The 22329-nt window shown below is 38.6% G+C and overlaps 2 protein-coding genes across 6 annotated transcripts in view; one reads left to right on the forward strand and one right to left on the reverse strand.

The window, feature by feature from the left end:
- The window catches only part of WDR3 (WD repeat domain 3), a 30838-nt gene extending 20112 nt beyond the window's left edge, over positions 1 to 10726 (reverse strand). Inside the window, exons 1-6 of one of the 2 annotated variants that reach the window (XM_037826260.1) lie at positions 10606 to 10726; positions 7582 to 7784; positions 6440 to 6649; positions 3861 to 3979; positions 2224 to 2302; positions 1229 to 1324 (exon numbers count right to left, since the gene is read on the reverse strand). In XM_037826260.1, the coding sequence (XP_037682188.1) occupies positions 1229 to 1324; positions 2224 to 2302; positions 3861 to 3979; positions 6440 to 6649; positions 7582 to 7752 (675 nt within the window). In that variant the 5' untranslated portion in view covers positions 7753 to 7784; positions 10606 to 10726. Of the gene's footprint in view, positions 1 to 1228; positions 1325 to 2223; positions 2303 to 3860; positions 3980 to 6439; positions 6650 to 7581; positions 7785 to 10294 lie in introns of both variants that reach the window. The other variant, XM_037826261.1, reaches the window with a different exon arrangement.
- The window catches only part of GDAP2 (ganglioside induced differentiation associated protein 2), a 70848-nt gene continuing 59239 nt past the window's right edge, over positions 10721 to 22329 (forward strand). For 2 of the 4 annotated variants that reach the window (XM_037826265.1, XM_037826264.1), the window contains exon 1: positions 10721 to 10944. The gene's annotated coding sequence lies outside the window, so the exon portion shown is untranslated. Of the gene's footprint in view, positions 10945 to 11485; positions 11505 to 22329 lie in introns of those variants that run through there. The other 2 variants (XM_037826262.1, XM_037826263.1) reach the window with 2 other exon arrangements.

Here is a 22329-nt window from a genome sequence, read left to right on the forward strand (position 1 = left end):
GGACACATATCAGACTATATTAAAAAATAACTTTATCAAATACAAACAAAATGTTATTCATTGTATTATCACCACTAACTTTCTATAGTATAAAGACTACTGTTTAGTAATGAGGTGAAAAAAAACCTTTTGTGGTAGTTTGAAGCTGTATGTACCCTAGAAAAACATGTTCTAATCCATTCCTGTGGGTGTGAACCCATTGTAAATAGGAACTTTTGTTGCGGTCACTTCAGTTAAGGTGTGGTCCACCCCAATCAGGATGGGTCTTAATCCTAATGCTGGAGTCTTCTAAGAGAATGAAATTCAAGCAAAGAAAGAAGACAGCCATAGCCAAAGCAGTCAGAAGCTGAATATCAGGGGAACTCAGACGAGAAGGAAGAGACCAGGAGACACTACCATGTGCTTGCCATGTGACAAACTAAGGATGGGGATCACCGGCTGCCAGCTCCAAAATACCACTGTCTTCAAGGAGACACCTTGAAGTATCACCTTCATGATGCCTTGATTTGGACTTTCTTTTAGTCTCAAAACTGTAAGTTAATAATTCCCCATTGTTTCAGTTGAACCATTACATGGTACTTGCTTGAGCAGCCTAGGAAACCAAAACATCTTCCTTATCCTCAGGTGAAAGGTCTAACATATTCCAGAGGGAAAGATTCAAACTGGCATTAAGAATCACAAAGATACTGCAAAAGAGTTTGTATTTTCTCTTTAAATAAAAGATAAAACCTCATCTAGTAATATAAAACCCATCAAAATGGCTACTGGACACAAAACCTACACATCTCACTCCGGCTAAACCTGAGGTCCTTAATTTTTTTTCCACACAAATTTCTCGGAATATCTGAGGAAAAAACTATAGATTTTCTTCTCAGAATATACACATTTATAAACACACACAAATTCTACACAGATTTTTGAGGGAAAAAGGTCACAGATACTCTGAAATCCATCCATGGACACCCAAAGGTCCAGGAATATCAGGCTAAGAACCCCACAAACTGAAAGATTAGCACTACTGGAAGCTGTAAGTCTAAAGCTATCCAGCTTCTGGCTTCAAAAAAAAGAGGGCAATGGACATATAATGAAGAAAAAACTTGTCTAGAAATCATAGGTTATCAATATCTGATACCATATAAAGTACATGAAAATTATATCTCATTCTATATTCAATGAGCCTGTGAAACTGCTGAAACGGCATTGCCCATGATCAGAAAGAAGTTATTACCTCTTGCAGATAGGCTATGTCCCAAGCCCTCAGTTCACTGTCTGAAGCTCCAGTGATGAGTCGCTTTTCTCCTGACACCAGAACCAGCCCCCATACCTACAGAGCATAAAAAGACACAAATAATATCATTTTAAAAGATTCCAGATTGTACAAGGTGACATTTCAAAAGTCTGAATATACTGTAGTGAAATCTCTTTGGCATTTTCAAGAGAAAGCATATGAAGGCAACACTTCCAAAATGCACTAGGAGAAATTTCACTTAGAGAAAAAAATGGCCTATGGTGGAATTGGCACTTATGTGATACTAGTAGATTCTAATTTCTTATTCTTAAATTTAGATAATGGCTGGTCAACATAAATCATAATTAGAATCCACTCAAATGATTTTAAGTCTTATAATTCTTGCTTTCAGCAGTGCCTAGCAAATAAAAGGTGCTCAATAAATGTCTACTGCCTATTTTTCAGCCTCAAATTTCCAACAATTAAACAATGAAAACAATATTGCCACAAATCAACAAAGAGTCCAATCTGCTTTTCTCATTAATTCAAAGTAAATTTTTGAAAGCCTGATATGAATAAAGCACTGAAGAGGTTTCAAGATGTGTGTAATATTCCCTGAAGTCTACTGAATAGACCTGTGTTTGGGTAACTATTATGATTACAGTTACAATTTGCTGTTTATGTGTTGCTGGGCCAGACACTGTACATACAGTATCACTGAACCTCCCAATAATAAGGTGGACACTTACTTAAAAATGACGAAACTCAGATATTAAAAACTTACCCAGTGTCAATTTTTACTAAATGCCAGAGCAGTTTGTCTGCTTCAATGGCTGGTACTTTTTCCACCACACTAACTTCACCATTTCTCAAGGCAACATACAATGATTGTGGTGAGCAGTAAAAACAAAAAGCTGTAAAAGAGTCAGTGAAGAAAGCCATCTTCTCCTTTTTGCCTTGCCACCCCTTCCCTAGACCCATGACCCTACATTTACCTCAGTTCGGTGGCCAACCATTGTTTTGAAGCAGTGTTGGGTATCAAGGTCCCACCATTTCACCACGGTATCTTTCCCGCTGAAAGAAATAGGGGGAAAAATGATTTTTAGGAAGAATCATTAAACTATTAAAACAAGGATACCAAGAACTCCTTTGTTGCTTTAAAAAGGCAATACACTGTAATAACATCTAATTTATTATTTTACCTGATCTTTCCTCTGAAAGGTAAAGAACCCTAACTCTCCTTGTGGGCATTCTTATTTGTTTCATCTATTAAGCATAAAAATTACTTAGAATTCAGAGTACCAAAGAACCAGTATTGGATTCATCATCCCTTTATCCCATCACTTCCAGCATCACAGCGTCAACATTCTCTCAGACTAACTTTGAAACATCTCAGACCTCTCCTGCTCCCTTGTCTCCCACATCCAGTTAATCTCCTGAAATGTCCTAAAAATGCCTCCTCTGAATCCTTCCAATCCATTTCTGTAAACAAATTTAAAGCCGAATGCCTGACTTATTTTAACAGCTTCTAATCTGCTTTCCCTGTCCATTCTTGTTCTCTCATTCCATCCAATACACCATCAGATAATCTCAAATTTTTAAAAATTTATATTGGCTCAATGTTCCCTGTGAAATCAAAATCAGAATCTTGAGCACCATTCTTAAAACCTAGCATTAATTGGCCCTCAATGTCCTAATGCGACCCCTCTCTGCCAATGGGCTCTACTCTTCCTGCCTTAAATGCATATTTACTAACATAAATCTAAAGCAATCCTCCTTCATGACCAAACTGGGGGAAGATGGATGGACTCACCTGTTTTACAAAGTCTCTCCCATAAATCCCATCTCACAGGGTTATTTTCTTTACTTTTGATTCCCTAAGCTGTAACACGTAAATTTTCCATTAGAATTGTAGAATCGTTTTCTCACAAAATCTGTATAAATCTGAACAAGACACACTAGTGTACCTACACGCTATTCCACAAGAACAAATCCACCGGTACCAGCATTTTTTTGCTCCTTCACAATTTCTTCTAAGTCATTAGCATGGTTCCTTTAATTAATGAGTAGCAAATCTTAGGATCTCAGTCTTTCCTGGATGGCCAATCCTTAGGAACTAATAATAATTACATTAGGTTAAACCATGTGTAATTACTGATATCTGACCATTTTTGACCAACATGAAGAGAAATTTCACATGGTTTAACCTAATAAATATTCAGAGGACCTAACAAATGGGGTATGTCACTTCTCAAAAAGCAGGCTAATTCAAATAAGTGCTTGGTATTCACATCTGCCCACTGCTCCATATTCTGCTCTCCTGACTCTCTAGGAATTCCAGGAGGTAGATAAAGATCATTCTAGAAAAGGTATGCCAACAGATTAGGGAGCATGGGAAAAAGAATGACAAATCAGAAGGAATAAAAAATTTTACAAATAACCCTGGATAACAATTATAATACTGTAAGGGGGGGGGGACACAGAGAAGGAAGCAGAGAGGAGAGGAAACTAGCACATGAGCCTAAGTAAAGCGTGGAGAAACAAGTAAGGAAGAAAGTAAATTCTCTCTTCTAAAACCTTTCCAATTAATTCACTTAGAAAAGAACTGGAAATGGGACCACTATTTCCTTACCTAGTAACTAGCAGATTCTTTTCTTGTAGAAACAATACTTGTGTGATGGCATCCTTGTGCCCCTTTAGACGGTAGAGGCCACTTTCGTTGATCACATCCCACACAATAATATCTGTGTCCTAAAGTGATCAAATAACCCAGAAGAAAAATGATTTTTTCTATCATAAAAGGCATAACTTGACAAACCATACATTATTTTTATTGCAGAGGCAACATATAGTCCTTGCAGAAAATTTGGAAAACATACAGAAAAGCATGGAAGAAAATAAACACCATACTTAATTCCACAATCAAGAATAATCACATTATTTTGTTTTATATTATTCCAGTCTTCTTTATGTATACATCCATGTTCTTATTTTCCTATTAGAAAACAAGATCATGCTCGTCACATCACTTTATGGTCCTTTTTTTTTTTGCTCATTTAATGTATTTCCATTTTTCCAAGTCATTCTAGAAGGCTCACTTTTAATGCTTATATGTTAATCGATTCTAAGGATATAACTAATTTATTTAAATAATTTTGTTTTAGACAGCTGTTCACAATTTTCTGCTATCATAAATATACTGAAATGAACATCTTATTAAATGAATTTTTGTACACATCTCTGATCAGAATATGAAAAAAAGGGAACTCTCTGGCTAAAAGATATGTTTGTTTTATTCACACCATCAGAATCATCTCCCAAAAGGTTGCAGCAATCTATATGAATGACCAGCAACACGAATAACAACACAAATTTCCCTGTCCCCTCCACTCTGAATATTAACAGTTTTCTAAAAACCCGTGACACATGTCCTTACAGCAAATATGGCAAAATTCAAGCCATAGCAGGTGAAAAGAGAAAACTCCCAAGTGGGCTTAGTGACTGCTTCAGTAACTCTCTGCTATGCCTGCCCATGCAAGAAATGAACAGACGGGCATAGGAGTTCCTGTCCTCCCCTTGTACTTCTGTCATCTCCTCACAAACTGACAGTAATTAAGGGCAGATAGTGCTCAGAGAGACAAACAAACAAATGTGTTAAGGAGGTAATTAATCCCTGTACTAAGTCGACCAGCTCAGAAATCTGGACAATCTGGCTGGATTGTCCAGAGCTGTGAAAAGTGCCTGGGGCACCCTGGTTATAAACTTGTAACTGACAGATAAGAAATAAAATTACTCATTTGGTACTAAACAAAACAAAAAAACAACAAAAAAAAAATGGTGACAATTTCATAAATAAAAAGGAGTATCTATTTATTTTAAATTTGCATTCTTGATTACTAATGACAAACTTTTTACATGCTTATTGGCTACCTGTACCTCTTTTGTTAGCTGCCAATTCATGTCTGCCTTTCTTTTGTTGTCATTTTTTATGTGATTGTTTGGAAGTTATTAATAGATGGATGACATTACTCCTTACTTTTTATATTAAAACTATTACTTTCCCTTTTCCATTGTCCTTTTATGTATAAATGTTTTAAATTTTAAGTATTCAAATCAATCTCTTCCTTTATAATTTCTTTCTTTGCTGATATGCTTGAAGTCCTTTTCCACTTTGATATCAGATATATGCATATGTTTACTTATATATTTTCTAGTTTATTTTTATAATATTAATATAATATTAATATTAAGTCTTTAATCAGTGATTCATTTTGGGATATGGTATGAGGGAAAAGCTCTAATTTAAAATTTCCTAGGTAGTTAGCCTATTGACTGAGTACTATTTAATAAATAATCCAAAGTTTTTCTACTCACAGAAATGTCATCTTTAAAATATACCAATTAGAAATATAAAAATGGATTTGTTTCTAGAATTTCTATTTGGTTGCAATAATCTGATTATTTTGTATTATTACATCAATACATATTAAATTATGGCTTTATAATATGCTTTAATATCTGCAATTCTCTTTTATTATTCTTCATTTCCAAAATTTTGGTTTTTCCAATTCATTTGTTTTTCCATACATGTGTTTAAATAATTTGGTCAAGTTCCAAAAAACAAACAAAAAACCTTTAGGAAATTAAATTGTTTTAACTATATATATTAATTAGAATAAACTAGCATCTTTTCAAAACTTTGTCTTCCCATTCAAGAACATGGTTTATATCTCTGTTTATTCTGGTTTTTTTTTACACATGCTTCAGTAAAGTTTCATGCTATTTTCAGGTGTGTTATTTAACCTTCTATTATAAATGGATTTTTTTTCTCTCATTATATTTTCTAACTTACGACTTTTGAGATATAGGAAAGCTACTGATTTTACCAAGCTCATTTTGTCTCTTCCAGTCTTTGATGCTCTTCCTCATTTTACTGTTTTGGGTAGCATTTCCAAAATGATACAATATAATTACAATGGGTGTCCATTCTGGTTCCTATATTTAATAAGCTTTATTCAAGATTTTAACAGAAAAAAAAAAGGAACCTCTCAATTCACATCCACTCTCCTTACTCTATTTCCATCATCTATTCTTTTTTGCACCATTGAAAACCCATCGTTTCACTTGACAAGTCTTGTGAACAACTTCCTTCAGATAGGTCTTACCTTCCTTCAGTATATCAAAGTCTGGGTACCTGATTCAAGGTCTTACCTTGGACCCAGAGGCGAGCCTGCCTCCTAGCTGATCATACTTCAAGGCAGTGACAGCTGCTTTGTGTCCATTGAAAGTCACGTTTCCTTCCCCACTCAGAAGACTGAAGATTCGGACAGACCCATCCTCATAACCAACAGCCAAGTGCAGCCCATCTGGCGAAGGGCACAAAGAAGTGACTTCTTGTTTAAGTCCCTGAAGGATGAGGATCTGAAATTGTAAGAAACAAACACAATGTAGACAAGTTAAATATGGGAATAATCAGTCACACTAAAATTGAGATCAATAATCCCAAATCACTATTACAAATAATAATACAACTCTACAACCCATCTCAAGTTCTTTAATGTAGGAATTGGGTAACGAAACACTCAGGAAAAGGTTTAATTACTTTTTCCAAAGCTCTGCATTAGCATAATCCATGCAAAAATTCCAGTACAATAAATTACATGGCAACATGAATAGTTTTCAATAAAGGGTTATAAACCCATCCTTGCTTTAATAGAGCCCCATTTTGCAAGAAACAACCTGCAAGGCACCAAAGTGCTGTAGTGGCTTTATTCTCAAGGGACCCTGGACGACAAGCATCAAAATATTAACCTCGTGGGAGTCACAAGGTTGAGTGGCCAATATCAAAATGACTATATCTAGTAGGCTTAGGGAAGTATCCAAGCCTAGTTTAACAATCCTTGGGAGTCATCTGTATAAGTAAGATTCAGTCAGCAGAGTTACATTCTTTATAAATTTTTATAAATTTATATAATTTTATAAATTTTAAAATTTTATAAGTTTATAAATTTTATAACCGGCTGTGAGGACAAGTAAAACAACCTGAAAAACAGGGAGATTGGTAAAGAAGAGAATAACTAACATGCATCAACAATAAAATAATGACTACAAATAATTAACTTTCTGACACCTATGAGATAAATTCCTATTTGGTTGTGGTTTTCAGTATTTAGGTAGAAGGATACAACAGAACCTGATACTTGGTTGGCTATCCGCACACAAAGGAAAAAGATTTCTCTTCTAGGAGCGCATACAAAAAAATCTGTGCATGATAAATCCCAGCTCTCCCACTTCTGCCTCTCCTTTCTCAAACACCCATGAATCAATATCAACCCAGCTGATTTCTGGCTCACCTTCTCTCCTTTCCGTAAGTCCCAGATGAAAACATGTTCACAGGCTGGTACTGCAACATACCGTCCTTTCTCACCACGAAGTGTCACAAAGACAATATTACCTTTTTGGCTGCCAATGAGGCCAAAGACTGCACTGGCAACATAGCGTAGGTATTGCTTGGTGAGACCCATGTTATAAAGTCTGATACCACAAGGGAGGAAATCTGTGCATGCAAACAGAGAAAACTCAGTTCTTTGGATATCTTAGGCCAGCAAACATCAACTGCTTATTTTGTGGTTAAAAGCATATAACTTATGGCTTAATTATTTATTCCGAATAAATCATACATAAAACACCTGCACATCTTCATTGTTCATTCACTGCTGACTCAACATGCAATCCCTCATTCCTCAACGTATAATTCCTCAAGTTTCAAACTGATCACACTGCCATGCCCACCTCACAAATATCTGACATTATAGCCTTAGTGCAGCTAAATAATTCACTTCTGCCCATCCAAACATCATCAAAGATTTGCCAGTACTGAGGTAGACAGCCTGTGACTGAAAATATTTATCAATGAATATTTATTGTAAACCTAACTAACTAGACAGGCACTGTTCTGGGAACTAGAGATATAGTGTTAAGATAAAATCCCTGACATCTCATGAAGCTTACCTTCTAGTACAGTGGTTCTCAAACTCTAGTGTGCATGCCATTTACCAGGAGGGCTTGTGACAATACAAATTGCTCTACTGTCCCCAACTGACCAACCAGTTCTCATTTAGTAGGTCTGGGGTGGGACCCAGGATTTTCCATTTCTAACAAGTTCCCAAATGATTTCATTGCTGTGATCCCTGGACCACACTTTGGAAACCACTGTTTTAGGCTATGGAGGTCTCCCTGATTTCAAAATCAGAGCACTCACCTCTCCTAGGCACAGAAAAATGGTAGAACAATTCGAGACAATATTTTTGAATTCACTGAAAACACTGATTTTGGATAAAAGGGACAAGGCGAAGGAGATATCAAGTCAAGACTGCTCTTGATATGGAAGTGAAAATCATCACCAAAACACCCAGGCAACTTAAAAAAACACAAGATTACTAAAGAATATATCCCCTTTTTGGAGATTTTTTTGTAGTTTTTAAAAAAGTTGTTTTAATTCTACAGGGTCTCTTTCTGATTATAATGTTTTTTGTTTTTTGTTTTTTTTTAGTTACAGAAAAAACTTCAATCCCAACTCTCTGCTAACATTTTTTGTTAATAAATACTTACTGGCCTCATTTTTCTTATCACAGGAACCAAAATATAGCCCATTAAAAAATCAAGGAAAGCTATTATGAGCATACTCTTAGCCTAAGCCAGTTGATCAGTTCTCCCCAACTCCTCTTACTCCTCCAGCTGCTTAACTGTAGGTGTTCCTCACATTAGTCTTTGGCCATCTACCATTTTCTTCTATATTATTTCCTTGGAGACTTCATAAAGCATGCCTCGACCTCAGAACTCTCGTGTCTGTTTCCAGTTCTGTTCATCTACATGAATAGTAATTATAGAGTTTCAACTACTTACTAGACATCCCACTGAATAAATACCCTGCAGGATCACATTTAACACGCCTAAATGCAACCTCACCCTGTTTCTTAAACTCCTTATTTTCTCTGACTCTGTCAAGGCAAAACAATCCTCCGAGACATTCAGGCTCAGAACACTGTAATAACTTTTGGCTTATTTAATAAAAAATACTATTATAACAAACAAGTTTAAGAGTATGCTTATAATATGGTAACTGATATATTAAATGTAGGAAACTGAGTAAAAGTGTGTAATGGTTAAATTGCACATAAAAATTGACTCAATTAAATGAGTTAACATATACAAAGCACTAAGAAGAGTGTCTCACATATTATAAATATAAGTATAAAAAGTCCTTCACAATAACACTCCTAGGTAGGTACAATTCTTATCCCCATTTTACAGATAAGGAAACCTAAGAACAGAGATGTTAAGTAGCTTACCAAAGCCATTCATCTAGGAAGTGTCAAAGGTGGATTCCAATCCAAGCAGTCTAACTCCAAAATTCCTGCTTTTAACCACTATGCTCAACTGCTTCTCTTTGTCTCTCTTGTTCCCTCTTTTGTCTGTTACCTCCACCTGACTGTTTCTCTGAAGTAGGATCCCTTTCTCTTTCCACTACTTTCAGTTCCAGCCCTTGAAAACGGTTACTGCACTCGTTTTTCACCTACCATCTTCACCTCCAGATTTTTTTACTCTTAATTTAAAAGTCAAAATACTACCTAACCTTTACAAATGCACTGTTTTTACCCCAAAGCCCTTGACAGCACTGTCTTCAAGAGTAAATTGTTTGCCAGTTTTCAAGATCTTATCCTATCAAATTCACTGAATTTCTCACATAACGTTCTCTATTGTCAAGCTGTTTTTCCTTTCCTGTCCTGCAACCTTGCCTTCATCATACTGTTTCTCTCACCTACAATAACATTCATTCTTCTGTCTGTTTTAATCACTGAGGCCCACTTCCTTTTGTTCTGGTCCAATCCTCGCAGCCGTTTACCTACCTCAGCATTTATACTGTATTCCACGCCACTTGGACGCCTTTTGGAGAGAGTTCACAACCTCATCCTCCTTCGCGTCCTACCATTTCTGCTTCCCAACCCACAGCCCTCCCAGACATGTTGCTTTCACGCACTGAAGATCTGGGCCGTGGTAACACACCTGACAGACGTCCTACACCGAGTCTTCATTCAAGAGAGAGTGAGAGGAGTTCCACAGACACCCAGAGCATCCTCGACCAAGGCTGGGAACAGCCAGGCAGCAACAGCGTCGACAGCACGCGCAGGCCCCAAGTATAGACAGAGAGGCTCCCGGTACCGTGGGGCAGAGGCTCGCAGTCACCCCAGTTTCCCTCTACCCTAGCAACTGGCTCTAAATTCTTCCACCACGGATGTTGTTGATACCACCAGGGCCTCAGCCAACCCGAACGGCGGAACACGAACGCCCAGCTGATGGGAACTTCAAGGACTCACCTTAGCCTCCACGAGGGTCTGGGACTGATTGACTCCTCCCACGAGGCCCGCCCCTTCCGGGTCCTCTTCTAGGACCAACTTCCGCCCGCCGTTCCCTTTGCCTTCTACGAGGAAATGACGAAGGAAACCCGGCTCTGATTTGTGAGAGCCGGCAAGGGGCGGAAGCCGCTGTTTTGCAGCCCAGACTTCTTCCTGCTGTTCATTCCAGCCTTCCTAGGATTTTGACTCGCCTGGACGGCCGCAGACCTGGCGAGGGTTGTTCGGGAATGCTGCTCTGCTACCTTCTACGGGGAGCTTAACTTGTCCCGCCCGCCGCCCGGATGGGACCCCCAGAGTTCGGTGAGAGGCGGGACAGAGGTCCGGAGGGAAGGCGGGGCGGAGCGGGCCGGGGGCGCGGCCGGAGGAGCATTGCTCTTGGCTGAGGCAAGGGCGTGCGGGCAGAGGGAACTAGTTCTGTCTGTTCTCTGTAGGAATGAGCCTGGAGCTTCTCCCCCGGCTTGGGTTACTTTCCTTTCGCCCGAGGCGCTGTGGGGGACCACGTGTCCACGAGAAGAAAGAGAGTAGGTAGACTTGGACACAAACGGCAGTGTTGCGGTAGCCGAGGGTGCAGGTGAAATTGGACGGCCGGGAGCCCTGCTGGTCCGTAGTAGCAAGGCTGGCTTACTAAAGTGGAGTCTAAGCCGCCGTCCCTGTGGAGTAGGCGTTCCACGAACCGAGAGCAGCTCGGGTCACGGGTGTTAAGGCGCTGAGCCCAAGATGCTGAGTTGTCCGGGTTCCCGCAGTCCCTGGAGTGACACTGGCCTTTCTTTGTGTTCCCGCTCCCTGGCTGCTTGAGGAGGAAGTGACCAGGGCTGGCGTCTCCTTGACTAGTGATTAAGGCTCAGGTGCTCTGTCACCAGGTGGGAATTATCTTTCCTCTCTTGCAGTTCTGCCTACTTTTATTCTTGGGTTGCATAGAAGTTACGAGTTCTGATGTCTACATCCGTGGAAAATTAAAGCTAACATTATATAACTATGCAAAAGAAATAAGCCCGCCGCCTTCATTTACTGAGCCAGCCTAGAAAATAGACTTAGTGAACATAAGTCATTTTTTACGTTATCTGATTTTCTTCGGACGTTTCTTGAGGCTTTAAGACATGTTTAGCTAGTCTTCCCCTTTCAAGAGAATTCTAACAGTAGGTAATAGATATGATGAGACTGTAGCTGTATGTAGTGTTTTTGAAACATTACTGTGTGTTGAATGAGAGGGAAGAAATTGTGGCAACAGACTTTTCTTTCAAGTTTGGTGGGAAGGGAGCATTTGGGTGTGTATGTTTAATATTTCTTCTAGATGGTAGGCATTATATTAAAGGGACAAACAAACTATGTGCTTCGGTGGAAAACTGCATAGTCTAGTTTCTATTTAGATGACACCCTGGAATTATCTGATTTTATGAAAGCTGTTATTGCAGCTGTGTGAAGTGTAGATTACCAGTATCAGTGCTAAATAATTCTTGTCTTTAGATATGCCAGGTTCTGTCCTGTCCCATAGTGCATCAATTGATTTCCCTTCTCTCCTGTAGAAAACCTAGTGTTGCCTCCTTTTGCACATTCATTTCATAGTCCTGATCTATTAATGTGTCTATTCTTGGGATTCCCTTTATGTAGTCATAGCATCTGCTGGGGTTCCTTTGGGAGTCAAATAAAATTTTTAATACATGTTCCTTCTCATGTTTGTATGAGTAATGATTTTACCTTTTTTTGTTTGTTTAAGTTCTCTTAACATTATTAAATATATTGGCAAATATTTTTCCACAGATGGAAAAAGAGAATTTTAATAAGTGTGTATCAGAGCTACAGCAGTTAAGCACTATGATAATTCACTTTATAGAATTATTATGCACTATTTCAAGAGTATGACCGTGGTTTCTTATTTACATTTCAAGTAACCAAATGTATTAAAGCTTATAATTGAAACATAGTATGGTTCTTTTAATATGATGGTGGTATTAGTGACCCACCATTAGGGCATGTGCTTTGGGTGTTTCTGAATGACAGTGTTAAATTTTACCTGGCTGTTGGTGGTGCTTAGAAATGTTTTTTTAATACTGTATTTATTGTTGACATATTTGACCACTTCAGTTTGTTCTTCCATGTGAGCAACAGCAACAACAGCAAAAACAATCTTTCCTTTTGCATAAAATGATTCTTACATGTATCTGGTGTTGGCATGGGGATAGTGTGCACAAATGTCCTGATGCACCCTGAACTTTTCAGTATTGAAATACAAAGAAGTAAAAAATGGTAAACATGTAATTTACTAGAAAACAATGAAATAGAGGTAGAGGTATTAATTAATAGAGGTCAAATACATGGACCAACTCTTTGTTCTTTTATCCAGGTCTGTCTAATCAATGTAAATGTTTTGAAGGAAAAGTAAACAGGTTAAAAGTTCTTATTTTTTTCCTTTTGACTGGTACCATTTTTTTTTTGTCCAGACAAAAATTAGGTTTTTTGAGACAGTGATCCAAGGTGTTCTGCCTGATTCTGCGCAGCTTGAACAATAAAATCTGCTGTCTCCAGCCAATCCAATTATTTATATAAAGAAATACATAGACACTTAAAGTTATTAAATATGAGGACTTCTTAAACTAAAAGATAAGATTTTTTAAAAATCTTATCAAGCTACACTATTTATACTCACTAGGCATCTGAATTATAAAGGGTACATAGTGAGTTCTCTTTGTCTTCAGGTCCTCTTCTACTAAGATACTTTATAGCAAGAATAACCCTTAAAAGATAGTATGGCTAAAGAAGTAGACCTCATTCATTCTGGAATCTTCTGTTTGTAGACTTTTTAGTCATAAGACATAAACGCTCCTGATGAAGCATTTTATTTTACTAAGACTTAGTAATTGTTTGTGAACCTATTCAAAGTACAGAACTCTCTTAAAAGTTGGTTTTCAGTGGGAAGTCTTGCTCCCCTTTCATTTTGTTCAAAATTCTGCCTGTCGCTATGTTTACTGCAGTCTCCTGGCACCCCCAGCACTCAGCATTTTTTCTGTGACTGGGATTCTTAATCTGTCCGGGAACCCTGTCAACTTTATTTGCAAATTTGTGCTTGTATGAGCTCGTATGCACACATTTTGGGGAGGTGAAGGGGTCTTTGTTTTTCTTGCTATTAAAGGGGTCCATGACCCCAAAGAATGTTAGGAACCACTGTTCCTTAGGAATCAGGGATCAGGATTTCCTGCCTAGTTTGGTTTTACTGTTCAGTTTGCTTTATTGCCAAGTTGTGTGTGTATTTGTGGGGGGAGGGTAAATCTCTTTTTGGTGAGCAAAATCAATTTCTGTTTAGAGATGGAACTGAAAAAGAATTCATTCTTTGTTAAGTGCTATGGTATTTTTCACTTAATGTCATTAAACTTTGCCCTATAATGAGAGCTATGAGCATTACTTATTATTCATTTACCACCCAATATCTTTTGGGTCACAAGATGTTTAAGAGCTGGTAAGAAGATACAGCAAAGTACTCTGAGAAGGTGTGATCAGAGATGTAGGAGAATATGGTAGAGTGTAGTGCCAAAGAAGATAATAGTTTTAAGCTGGGAATGATCAGTAGCAAATGAGGCTAAAGTTTGATTAGTTCTTGGATTTGACAATTGGGAAGTTATTGTTGACCTTGAACACATTGTTATAGAGAAGGAAGCAAATCTGCAGTAGGTTGAATAAATGAAGAAGAGGAAGTAGATCTGCAAAACATTACTCTTAAAAAGTTGTGGTGGAAAAAGAGGGGTTTGGTTGGTATTTTGAAGAAAAAACAGGTTGGAAAAATTTTTGAGAATAGCAGGAACCAGTGGGGTTGAACAAGATGTTGGGAAGGGATAATTGATGTTATTACACTCTCATAGAGGAGCTCTCACAAAGTGGAGTAAAATGTTCAGATGAAGGAGGTTGTTTGGGTGGGCTCAGAAGTATGGAATACACCTCTAAATCACTTGGAAGTTGGAAAAAGTAAGTTAAGGTAGATTTTAAGCTGGAGGGAAGTTAAGACAACTTGAATTGTGACCTCTGTTTTCTCAAAACTGCAGGAAGAGAAGGAGGCAATGTGATATGTAATGGAAATAGCATGAGTTTTAGTGCACCTGGTCCTCGATTTGGATCTCCAAACTGCCACTTACTGGTTATGTTACCTTGGGCTGGTTATAGAATGTCTAGATCTTGTTGCCCTCACTGTAAAATAAGACCTTGACCTACTTTGTGAGATTATTATGGATTAGAAGTCATATTTAACATATTCAGTACCTTGTGACTTGCTGGGGCTACCACAGTGAACTTCTTTGGGTTCCTTTGGTGTCCTAGGCTCTTTCTCATCTTAAGGCTCCCAGATTTAATCTTACCTCTGTCTGTATAGTACACTTAACACAGATTTTAACTGTATATTTGTAACTATGTTTGTGTGATTTTTGTGAATCTGTCTCCACCAGAGACTCCGCAGCCTCTGTTGCTTGAATGAATGCATGCCTGGGACATAGTAGGCAATCATTCCTTTTATTGTCTTCAGAAAGTGAGTTGGAGAACAAGTTTAGGAGCTTGGAGAAAATGAAAATTTTGGAAAAGATGCCATATTAGTTATCTATTTCTGCATAAGAAATTACCCCAAAATTTAGAGGCTTAAAACAAAAATAAGCATTTATTATCTTATAGTTTCTATGGGTCAGAAATGCAGAAGTGGCTTAGCTGTGTGATGCTGTCTCATGGTTGCTCATAAAGTTGTAGTCAAGATGTCAACCCAGGCTGAAGTCATTTGAAGCCCAACTGGGCTGGAGAATCTACTTCCAAAGTAGTTTGCTCACATGCATGGCAGTTAATGTTGGCAGGAGGCCTCACTTTTTTCCCATGGGGGCTGCTTAAGTGTCTTCAGTCATAATTGCTTTCTTTCCCCAAAGTGAGTGGTCCAAGAGAGCAAGGTAGAAACCACTATGTCTTTTGTGACTTAGCCTTGGAAGTCAACATGCTGTCATTTCTGCAATGTCCTATTGGTTACATAGGTCAGCCCTATTAATCGTGGGAAGCAGCTATACAAAGGTATGAATATCAGGAAGTGGTTATCAATAAAGGACCTCTTTAGAGGCTGGCTACTACAGAGACTATGTAGAAATAGCCCAGAGAGTTAGTCACAAATGATCAAAAGAATAGTTGAATGGTGTATTAGTTAGGGTTCTCTAGGGAAACAAAATCAACAAGAGATACCTATAAATATCAGATTTATAGAAGTGTCTCACGCAACTGTGGGTATGCATGAGTTCAAATTCCATAGGGCAGGCAACAAACTGGCAACTCCAGTGAAGATGTTCAATGAACTCCTCAGGCAGCGAACTGGCAACTTTGATGAACATGTTCAGTGAACTCCTCAGAAAACGAACTGGCACTTCGACGAACCCCTCAGGAAATGTTTCACTGGTTAGCCGAAGAAGAAGTAAAGGTCCTCTATCTATCTTGCCTAAAAGTCTGCAGTTTATTGGATTGAATCCAGCTGATTGCATTCTCTCATTGTGGAAGACATGTCATTCATCGATGTAATCAGTCACAGCTGCAGCCCATTGATGATGATTTAATAAACCAGCCTTCTGGTTTATTTAGCAGCCACAAAATGTCCTTGCAGTAATGGTTCCGCTAGTGCTTGCTTCACCAGACACCTGGATACCATCACCTGGCCAAGTTGACACATGAACCTAACCTCCACAAATGGTGTTGAGGGAGGGTCCAACTTAGAAAAGCGTGAATTTGTATTGGCAGCAGGCAGGACATTTATGTGTTTTTTTTTTTTTTTAGTGGCACAGTTGCAGAATCAGAGAAAGCAGATAGGTTGATTTGAGTGTTAGGACTTAATAAGGTCATTACAGGGGAAGTCATGACACTGAGATACATAAGATTGTGTTTGTTTTTGTTTGTTTTTTTAATTTTTATTTTGAAATAAATTCAAACTTACAGTAACAAATAATACAAACCCCATACACAGAACTCCAGCATACCCCAACCCCCCTCCCTGGATACCCCCATCTATCAACTTTAATATTTTGTCACTTTACCATTGCTTTCTTTCCCTCCCTGTCTATCATCCATCATCTATTGCTCTGTCTTCTGAACATATGAGAGCAAGTTGCACACATCCTTGAACAAATAATGTAATTCACATATACTTTTCCTATGAACAAGAATATTCATTTATGTAATCACATTAAGTATAGTTAAGAAGTTCAAGAAATTTAACAATGATGTAAAGCTTACATTCTATATTTCATTTTTTTCTTATGTCCCAATTATGTCCTTTTCAGCCTTTCTCCTTTATTCTTAGATCTCTTCCAGGATCATCTATGGCATTTAATTGTCATTATCTATTTAGACTGTCTTATTTTTTCAGTTGTGGAAACATATACACAGCATAAATCTTCCCATTCCAACCCCTCCCAAGCATTCCATTTAGTGGGATGAATCACATTCACAATATTGCAATGCCATCACCTTCCTACCATCCATTACTAGAAATTTCCCTTCACCCCAAACAGAAACCCTACACTCATTAACTCCCCATTGCCCCTTCCCCCACTTGTAACCCATACACGACTTTTCATCTCTATGATCATATTCTCTGATACTTTTTTTGTGTTTACTGTGGGGCTTAAATTTAACATCTTAAGTCTATAACAATCTTGTTTTCTTTGATACCAACTTAACTTTAATGGGACACATAAACTATGTTCCTTTACTCCTCCATTCCCCCAGCTTTATGTAGTTCTTGTCAAAAATTACATATTTTACATTGAGTCCAAAACCACTGATTTATATTATACTTTATGTATTTTAGATCCTGTAGGAAGTAAATAGTGGAGTAACAAATCAAAAATACAGTAGTATTGGTATTTATATTTACCATGTGATCTTTACTGGAAATCTTTATTTCTTCATGTGGTTTCAGTAAGTTGTTTAGTGTCCCTTCCTTTCAGCCTGCACAATTCCCTTTAGCATTTCTTATAGGACTGATCTACTGGTGATGAAGTCCCTCAGCTTTTGATTATCTGGGAATGTTTTCATCTCCCCCTCATTTTTAACCTCCAGGTGTTTGTGGATTTTTTGAGTCTCTGATGATTATTGACTTCTATTTGTATTCCATTGTGGTCAGAGAATGTGCTTTGAATATATTCAATTTTTTTTAATTTACCAAGGCTTGTTTTATGTCCCAGCCTATGGTCTATTCTGGAGAAAGTTCTGTGATCACTAGAGAAGAATGTGTATTCTGGTGATTTGAGATGTAATGTTCTACATATGTCTGTTGAATTTCTCTATATCTCTCTCTCCTTTCTTTGTTTCTCTGTCGGTAGGACTCCCTTTAGTATCTGAAGAAGGGCAGGTCTTTTATTAGCAAAATCTCTCAGCATTTGTTTGTGAAAAATTTAAGCTCTCCCTCATATTTGAAGGAGAGTTTTGCTGGATAAAGTATTCTTGATTGGAAATTTTTCTCTCTCAGAATTTTAAATATGTCATGCCACTGCCTTCTCGCCTCCATGGTGGCCGCTGAGTAGTCACTACTTAGTTTTATGTTGTTTCCTTTGTATGTGGTGAATTTCTTTTCTCTTGCTGCTTTCAGAACTTGCACCTTCTCTTCAGTATTTGACAGTCTAATCAGAATATGTCTCGGAATGGGTTTATTTGGATTTCTTCCATTTGGAGTTTGCTTGGCATTTATGCTTTGTGTATTTATGTTGTGTAGAAGGTTGGGGAAGTTTTCCCCAACAATTTCTTTGAATGCTCTTTCTAGATCTTTATCCTTCTCTTCCCCTTCTGGGACACCAATGAGTCTTATATTTGGACGTTTTATTTTATCTGTTGTATCCCTGAGATTCATTTTGATTTTTTTGATTTTTTTCCCCATTCTTTCTTTTGTTCTTTCATTTTCCATTCTGTGGTTCTCGAGGTTGCTGAGTCGTTGTTCATCTTCCTCTAGTCTTGTACTATGAGTATCCAGAATCTTTTTAATTTGGTCATCAGTTTCTTTTATTTCCATAAGATCATCTATTTTTTAATTTACTCTTGCAGTTTCTTCTTTATGCTCTTCTACGGTCTTCTTCATGTCCTTTATATCCTGTGCCATCCTCTCGTTTGTCTTTAATTCTTTGATTATTTGCTCCAAGTACTGTGTCTCCTCTGATCTTTTGATTTGGGTGTTTGGGTTTGGGTTATCCATGTCATCTGATTTTTTCATATGCTTTTAAATTTTCTGTTGTTTGGGGGCTTTTAGCATTTGCTTTACTTTTTAGGAAATGAAGAATTATTCAGACACCAGTCTCTAATTTGTCAGATCTACAACTTGGTGGCGTACGCTTTCTCTAACTAACCAGCAGATGGCATCACAAGTCACCTATTCCCCTCAAGTCAGTTCTCCCCAACTTTATCTTTGTGGTGTGTGGGGGTCTGGCTCTTGTGGGGTCCAATTGGTGCACCAAGTTTGGGTGTGTTGCTGGTGCTGTCTGCCCTGCATGTGGGGCATGTGTCTGAGCGATTAGGGAGGGAGGGCAACTTTAATAATCAAACCTCCCAGGTGTTCCTGGAGATTAAAGGCTGTTGAAAGAGTCTAAACCTTCATTTCAGTCTTGCCACAGATTGTCTCTGCCGCTGACCCACAAGTCCTTGGTATTGGCGTAGGGTCCCTTGGATTTCCGGGTGAGTTCCTCTTCCCAGCCGTGCCCTTCTAGGGCCTTTGCTGAGGGAAGGCTGTGCTATGTCACAAGTGGACGCCGTCCCTCAAGGGAAGCCCTGGGCCACCGGGACATGCAGGGGCATTCCCAGCCTGCTGTAAAGATGGCTGAATGGGGCATGTTAATTTCCCCCTTTTCACACAGCTCCGCCTTCCCAACTCCACGACAGTTAGCCGTGGGTGTGCGAAAGGCTATTATCCGTGCCCGATATTGTGGCATGTGCACAGTGTTGCCAGAAACACTTCCCGTTACACTGGGTCCCTTGGCGTGGCTCTCGGCTGTGGCTCCAGCACCGGGCAGGAGTGTCCCCAGCCTGCTGGGAAGATGGCTGCAAGGAGCGTGGTTATTTCTCCCTTTTGTCTCTCCTCTGCCTGCCTTGCTCCAAGACAATTAGCAGCCAGTGTGCAGAAGGCTATCTTCCACGCCAGATATTGAGGCGTTTGCACAGCCCTTTCCTGCTGCACTTCACTGTGTGGTTCTCGCTACCATATCTGCAGCCACTTTTGGGTTTTTTTTAAAAAAGAACTAGTCTGCCTCCAAATGCCAACCCACGGTTTCCCCACACCACAGCGTGGGTGCCGGACATTCAACAGGCTCAGTCACACGTTTCAGAACACAGACTCCCGGTTTCTCCAAATGTACGGTCCCTGTAGATTCAGCAGACCTTGTCCAGCTGGTGCTTCGCTGGAATTGGTGTTCTGGGTCACTTTCTGGCCTCTATCTAGTATTTTTCATGGAGGTGTTTTTTTGCCCTGTCTCTCCTAGCCGCCATCTTAGGTTCTCCATTGTATTTGGTTTTGATTGATGGCTTTTAGACAGTCTTTGACAGTGTTTTGATCTTTGCTGCATGTGGAGACATATTAATTTCAACAGTGATGCAGGTGACTTTCACGTTGCCTCTGAGAAAGTTAGATAACTTTTATTATTGCCTTCCCTTGCTTTGTGCCAAGTGCTTTGCTGTGCAATTTTGACTCAGATTATCTCATTTAACCCTTACAATAACCCTAGGAGATTTTCCCTAATTTAGAAATAAGGAAACTCTGGCTTAATGAGTCAAGGATAGCACAACTGTTGGGTGGTGGTGTCGTACATCCAAACTAAGACCTTCTGAAATTATAGACCAAGCTCTTAATCGTGCTTGTTTGCCTTGACTCTGATCATACTGAAAAACTTCAGAAAAAAGTTTACACACCACCTTTCATTCCCTGATGATCTCTCTTATCTCATGTATGTTCAGTGTTACAAGTGACCTCCAATTTACTTAACACCACTAATCAGTTCTTAGTCCTCTTACTCAACCTTTCAGCAGCATTTGTCCCTAGCAGAACACTTCATGACCACTCTTTCTTAAAATTCTTTCTTCACTTTTCTTTTAGGCTACCATTCTTTCCTGATTTTACTTCCTTTCTTACCAGTCCTGTATCTCATTTTCTGAATTGTCTTCTTTCCAACCTTTAAGTTTTGAAGTGCCTTAGGGCTCAGTCTTAGATCTCTTTTCTATATTTACATTTACTCTTTAAGTGTCTTGTCCAGTTTTCATTGTTTTAAATATTATCCATATGCTAAAACTTCCAAATTTATATCTTTAGCCCTGTCATCTCTAAGCACTAAACAGTTGCATGTTTGGCTATATAATAGGAATCTCAAACTTAACATGTCCAAAAGGATATAAGGGGAAATAAAACCCTTTTTACACCCCACAACCTACTCCAGTTTTCCCCTTCTCTGTAAATAGCATTACCATCTATCTATTCTATTGGCCAAGCAAGAAATCTAGGAGTTACTTTGATTCCGCTCTTTTCCCTCATCTTCCATATTCGTTTAGCAAGTCTTCTTGGCTCTACCTTCAAAATATATTTCAAATCTAACCAGTTCTTAACCACCTTCATCACCACTGCCATCTTACCGACTGCTACAATAGTTTTCTACTGGCCTCTACTTTTCTTGCCCCCATCCCATTTCATTATGGCTAGAATTATCTTTTTAAAATTGTTGTTAATATCAAGCAATTATCTTGCTCAAGATCCTCCAGTAGCTTCCCATCATATTTAGAATAAGATCTAACCTCCTTACTATGCTTACAAACTGCATCATCTGGCCTTTGCCTCTCACTAGTCTCATAACCTACCTTATTCTACTGTAGCCAAAGCAACCTCCTTGCTCATTTTAGAATACACTAAGCTCCTTGTTCCCACTTGGCATTTGTACTCGCTATTTCCTCTGACTGAAATACTCCCCAGAGTTTCATGTTGCTTGGTTTCTCAGTTTATATAGGCCTCTGCTCAAATGACAACTTTTCTTTCATAATGCTTATCTGTTTGCTTGCCTGTTTGTTTGTCATCTTCCCTCTGCAGAAGCCTAGGCTCCCTAAGGGCAGGGACTTGCTCTGTCTTACTCTCCAGGATATTCCCCAGTGCCTAGAACAGTACCTGACATGTAACAGATTCTTACAAAGATTTACTGGATGAATGAATCCAATTTCACAGAAACAGCTGTCTGATTTATTGGTAAATTGGGTGTCCTTTCACTTGGTAAATTTCCCTGACCTCTCCACAGTACTTCATACTGTGTATCTTCCCATCACCTCCCCCTTCGATTTCTGTATTTCTGTATAACCAATCACCTGCCACATCCATGTCTTATATATTATATCATATAAATTGCCAAATTCTGTAAGTTCTGTCTTTGTATATTGACTCTCAAATCCAAGCCTTTCCATTGCCTTTTCTGTTCAGTTCAAACCTCTATCATTGCTTACTACTTGATTACAGTTCCTCCCTGCTTCTCATTCTGTCTTACTCAATATATTCTCCACATTGTCATCAGATTGAACTCTTTAAGTTGTAGATGTTACTTATATTTGCATATGTTGCAATACTTTTTTTTCCCTTCGGTAGGCATTTAGTGAATGTTACATTAATAGTCCTGTGTTTCTGGAAAGTAGTAACGGTGGGTCATGTGATTACTATAATGACTATATTTCTTTCAA

The sequence above is a fragment of the Choloepus didactylus genome, chromosome 2 (assembly GCF_015220235.1).
Source record: "Choloepus didactylus isolate mChoDid1 chromosome 2, mChoDid1.pri, whole genome shotgun sequence".
Taxonomy (NCBI): domain Eukaryota; kingdom Metazoa; phylum Chordata; class Mammalia; order Pilosa; family Megalonychidae; genus Choloepus; species Choloepus didactylus.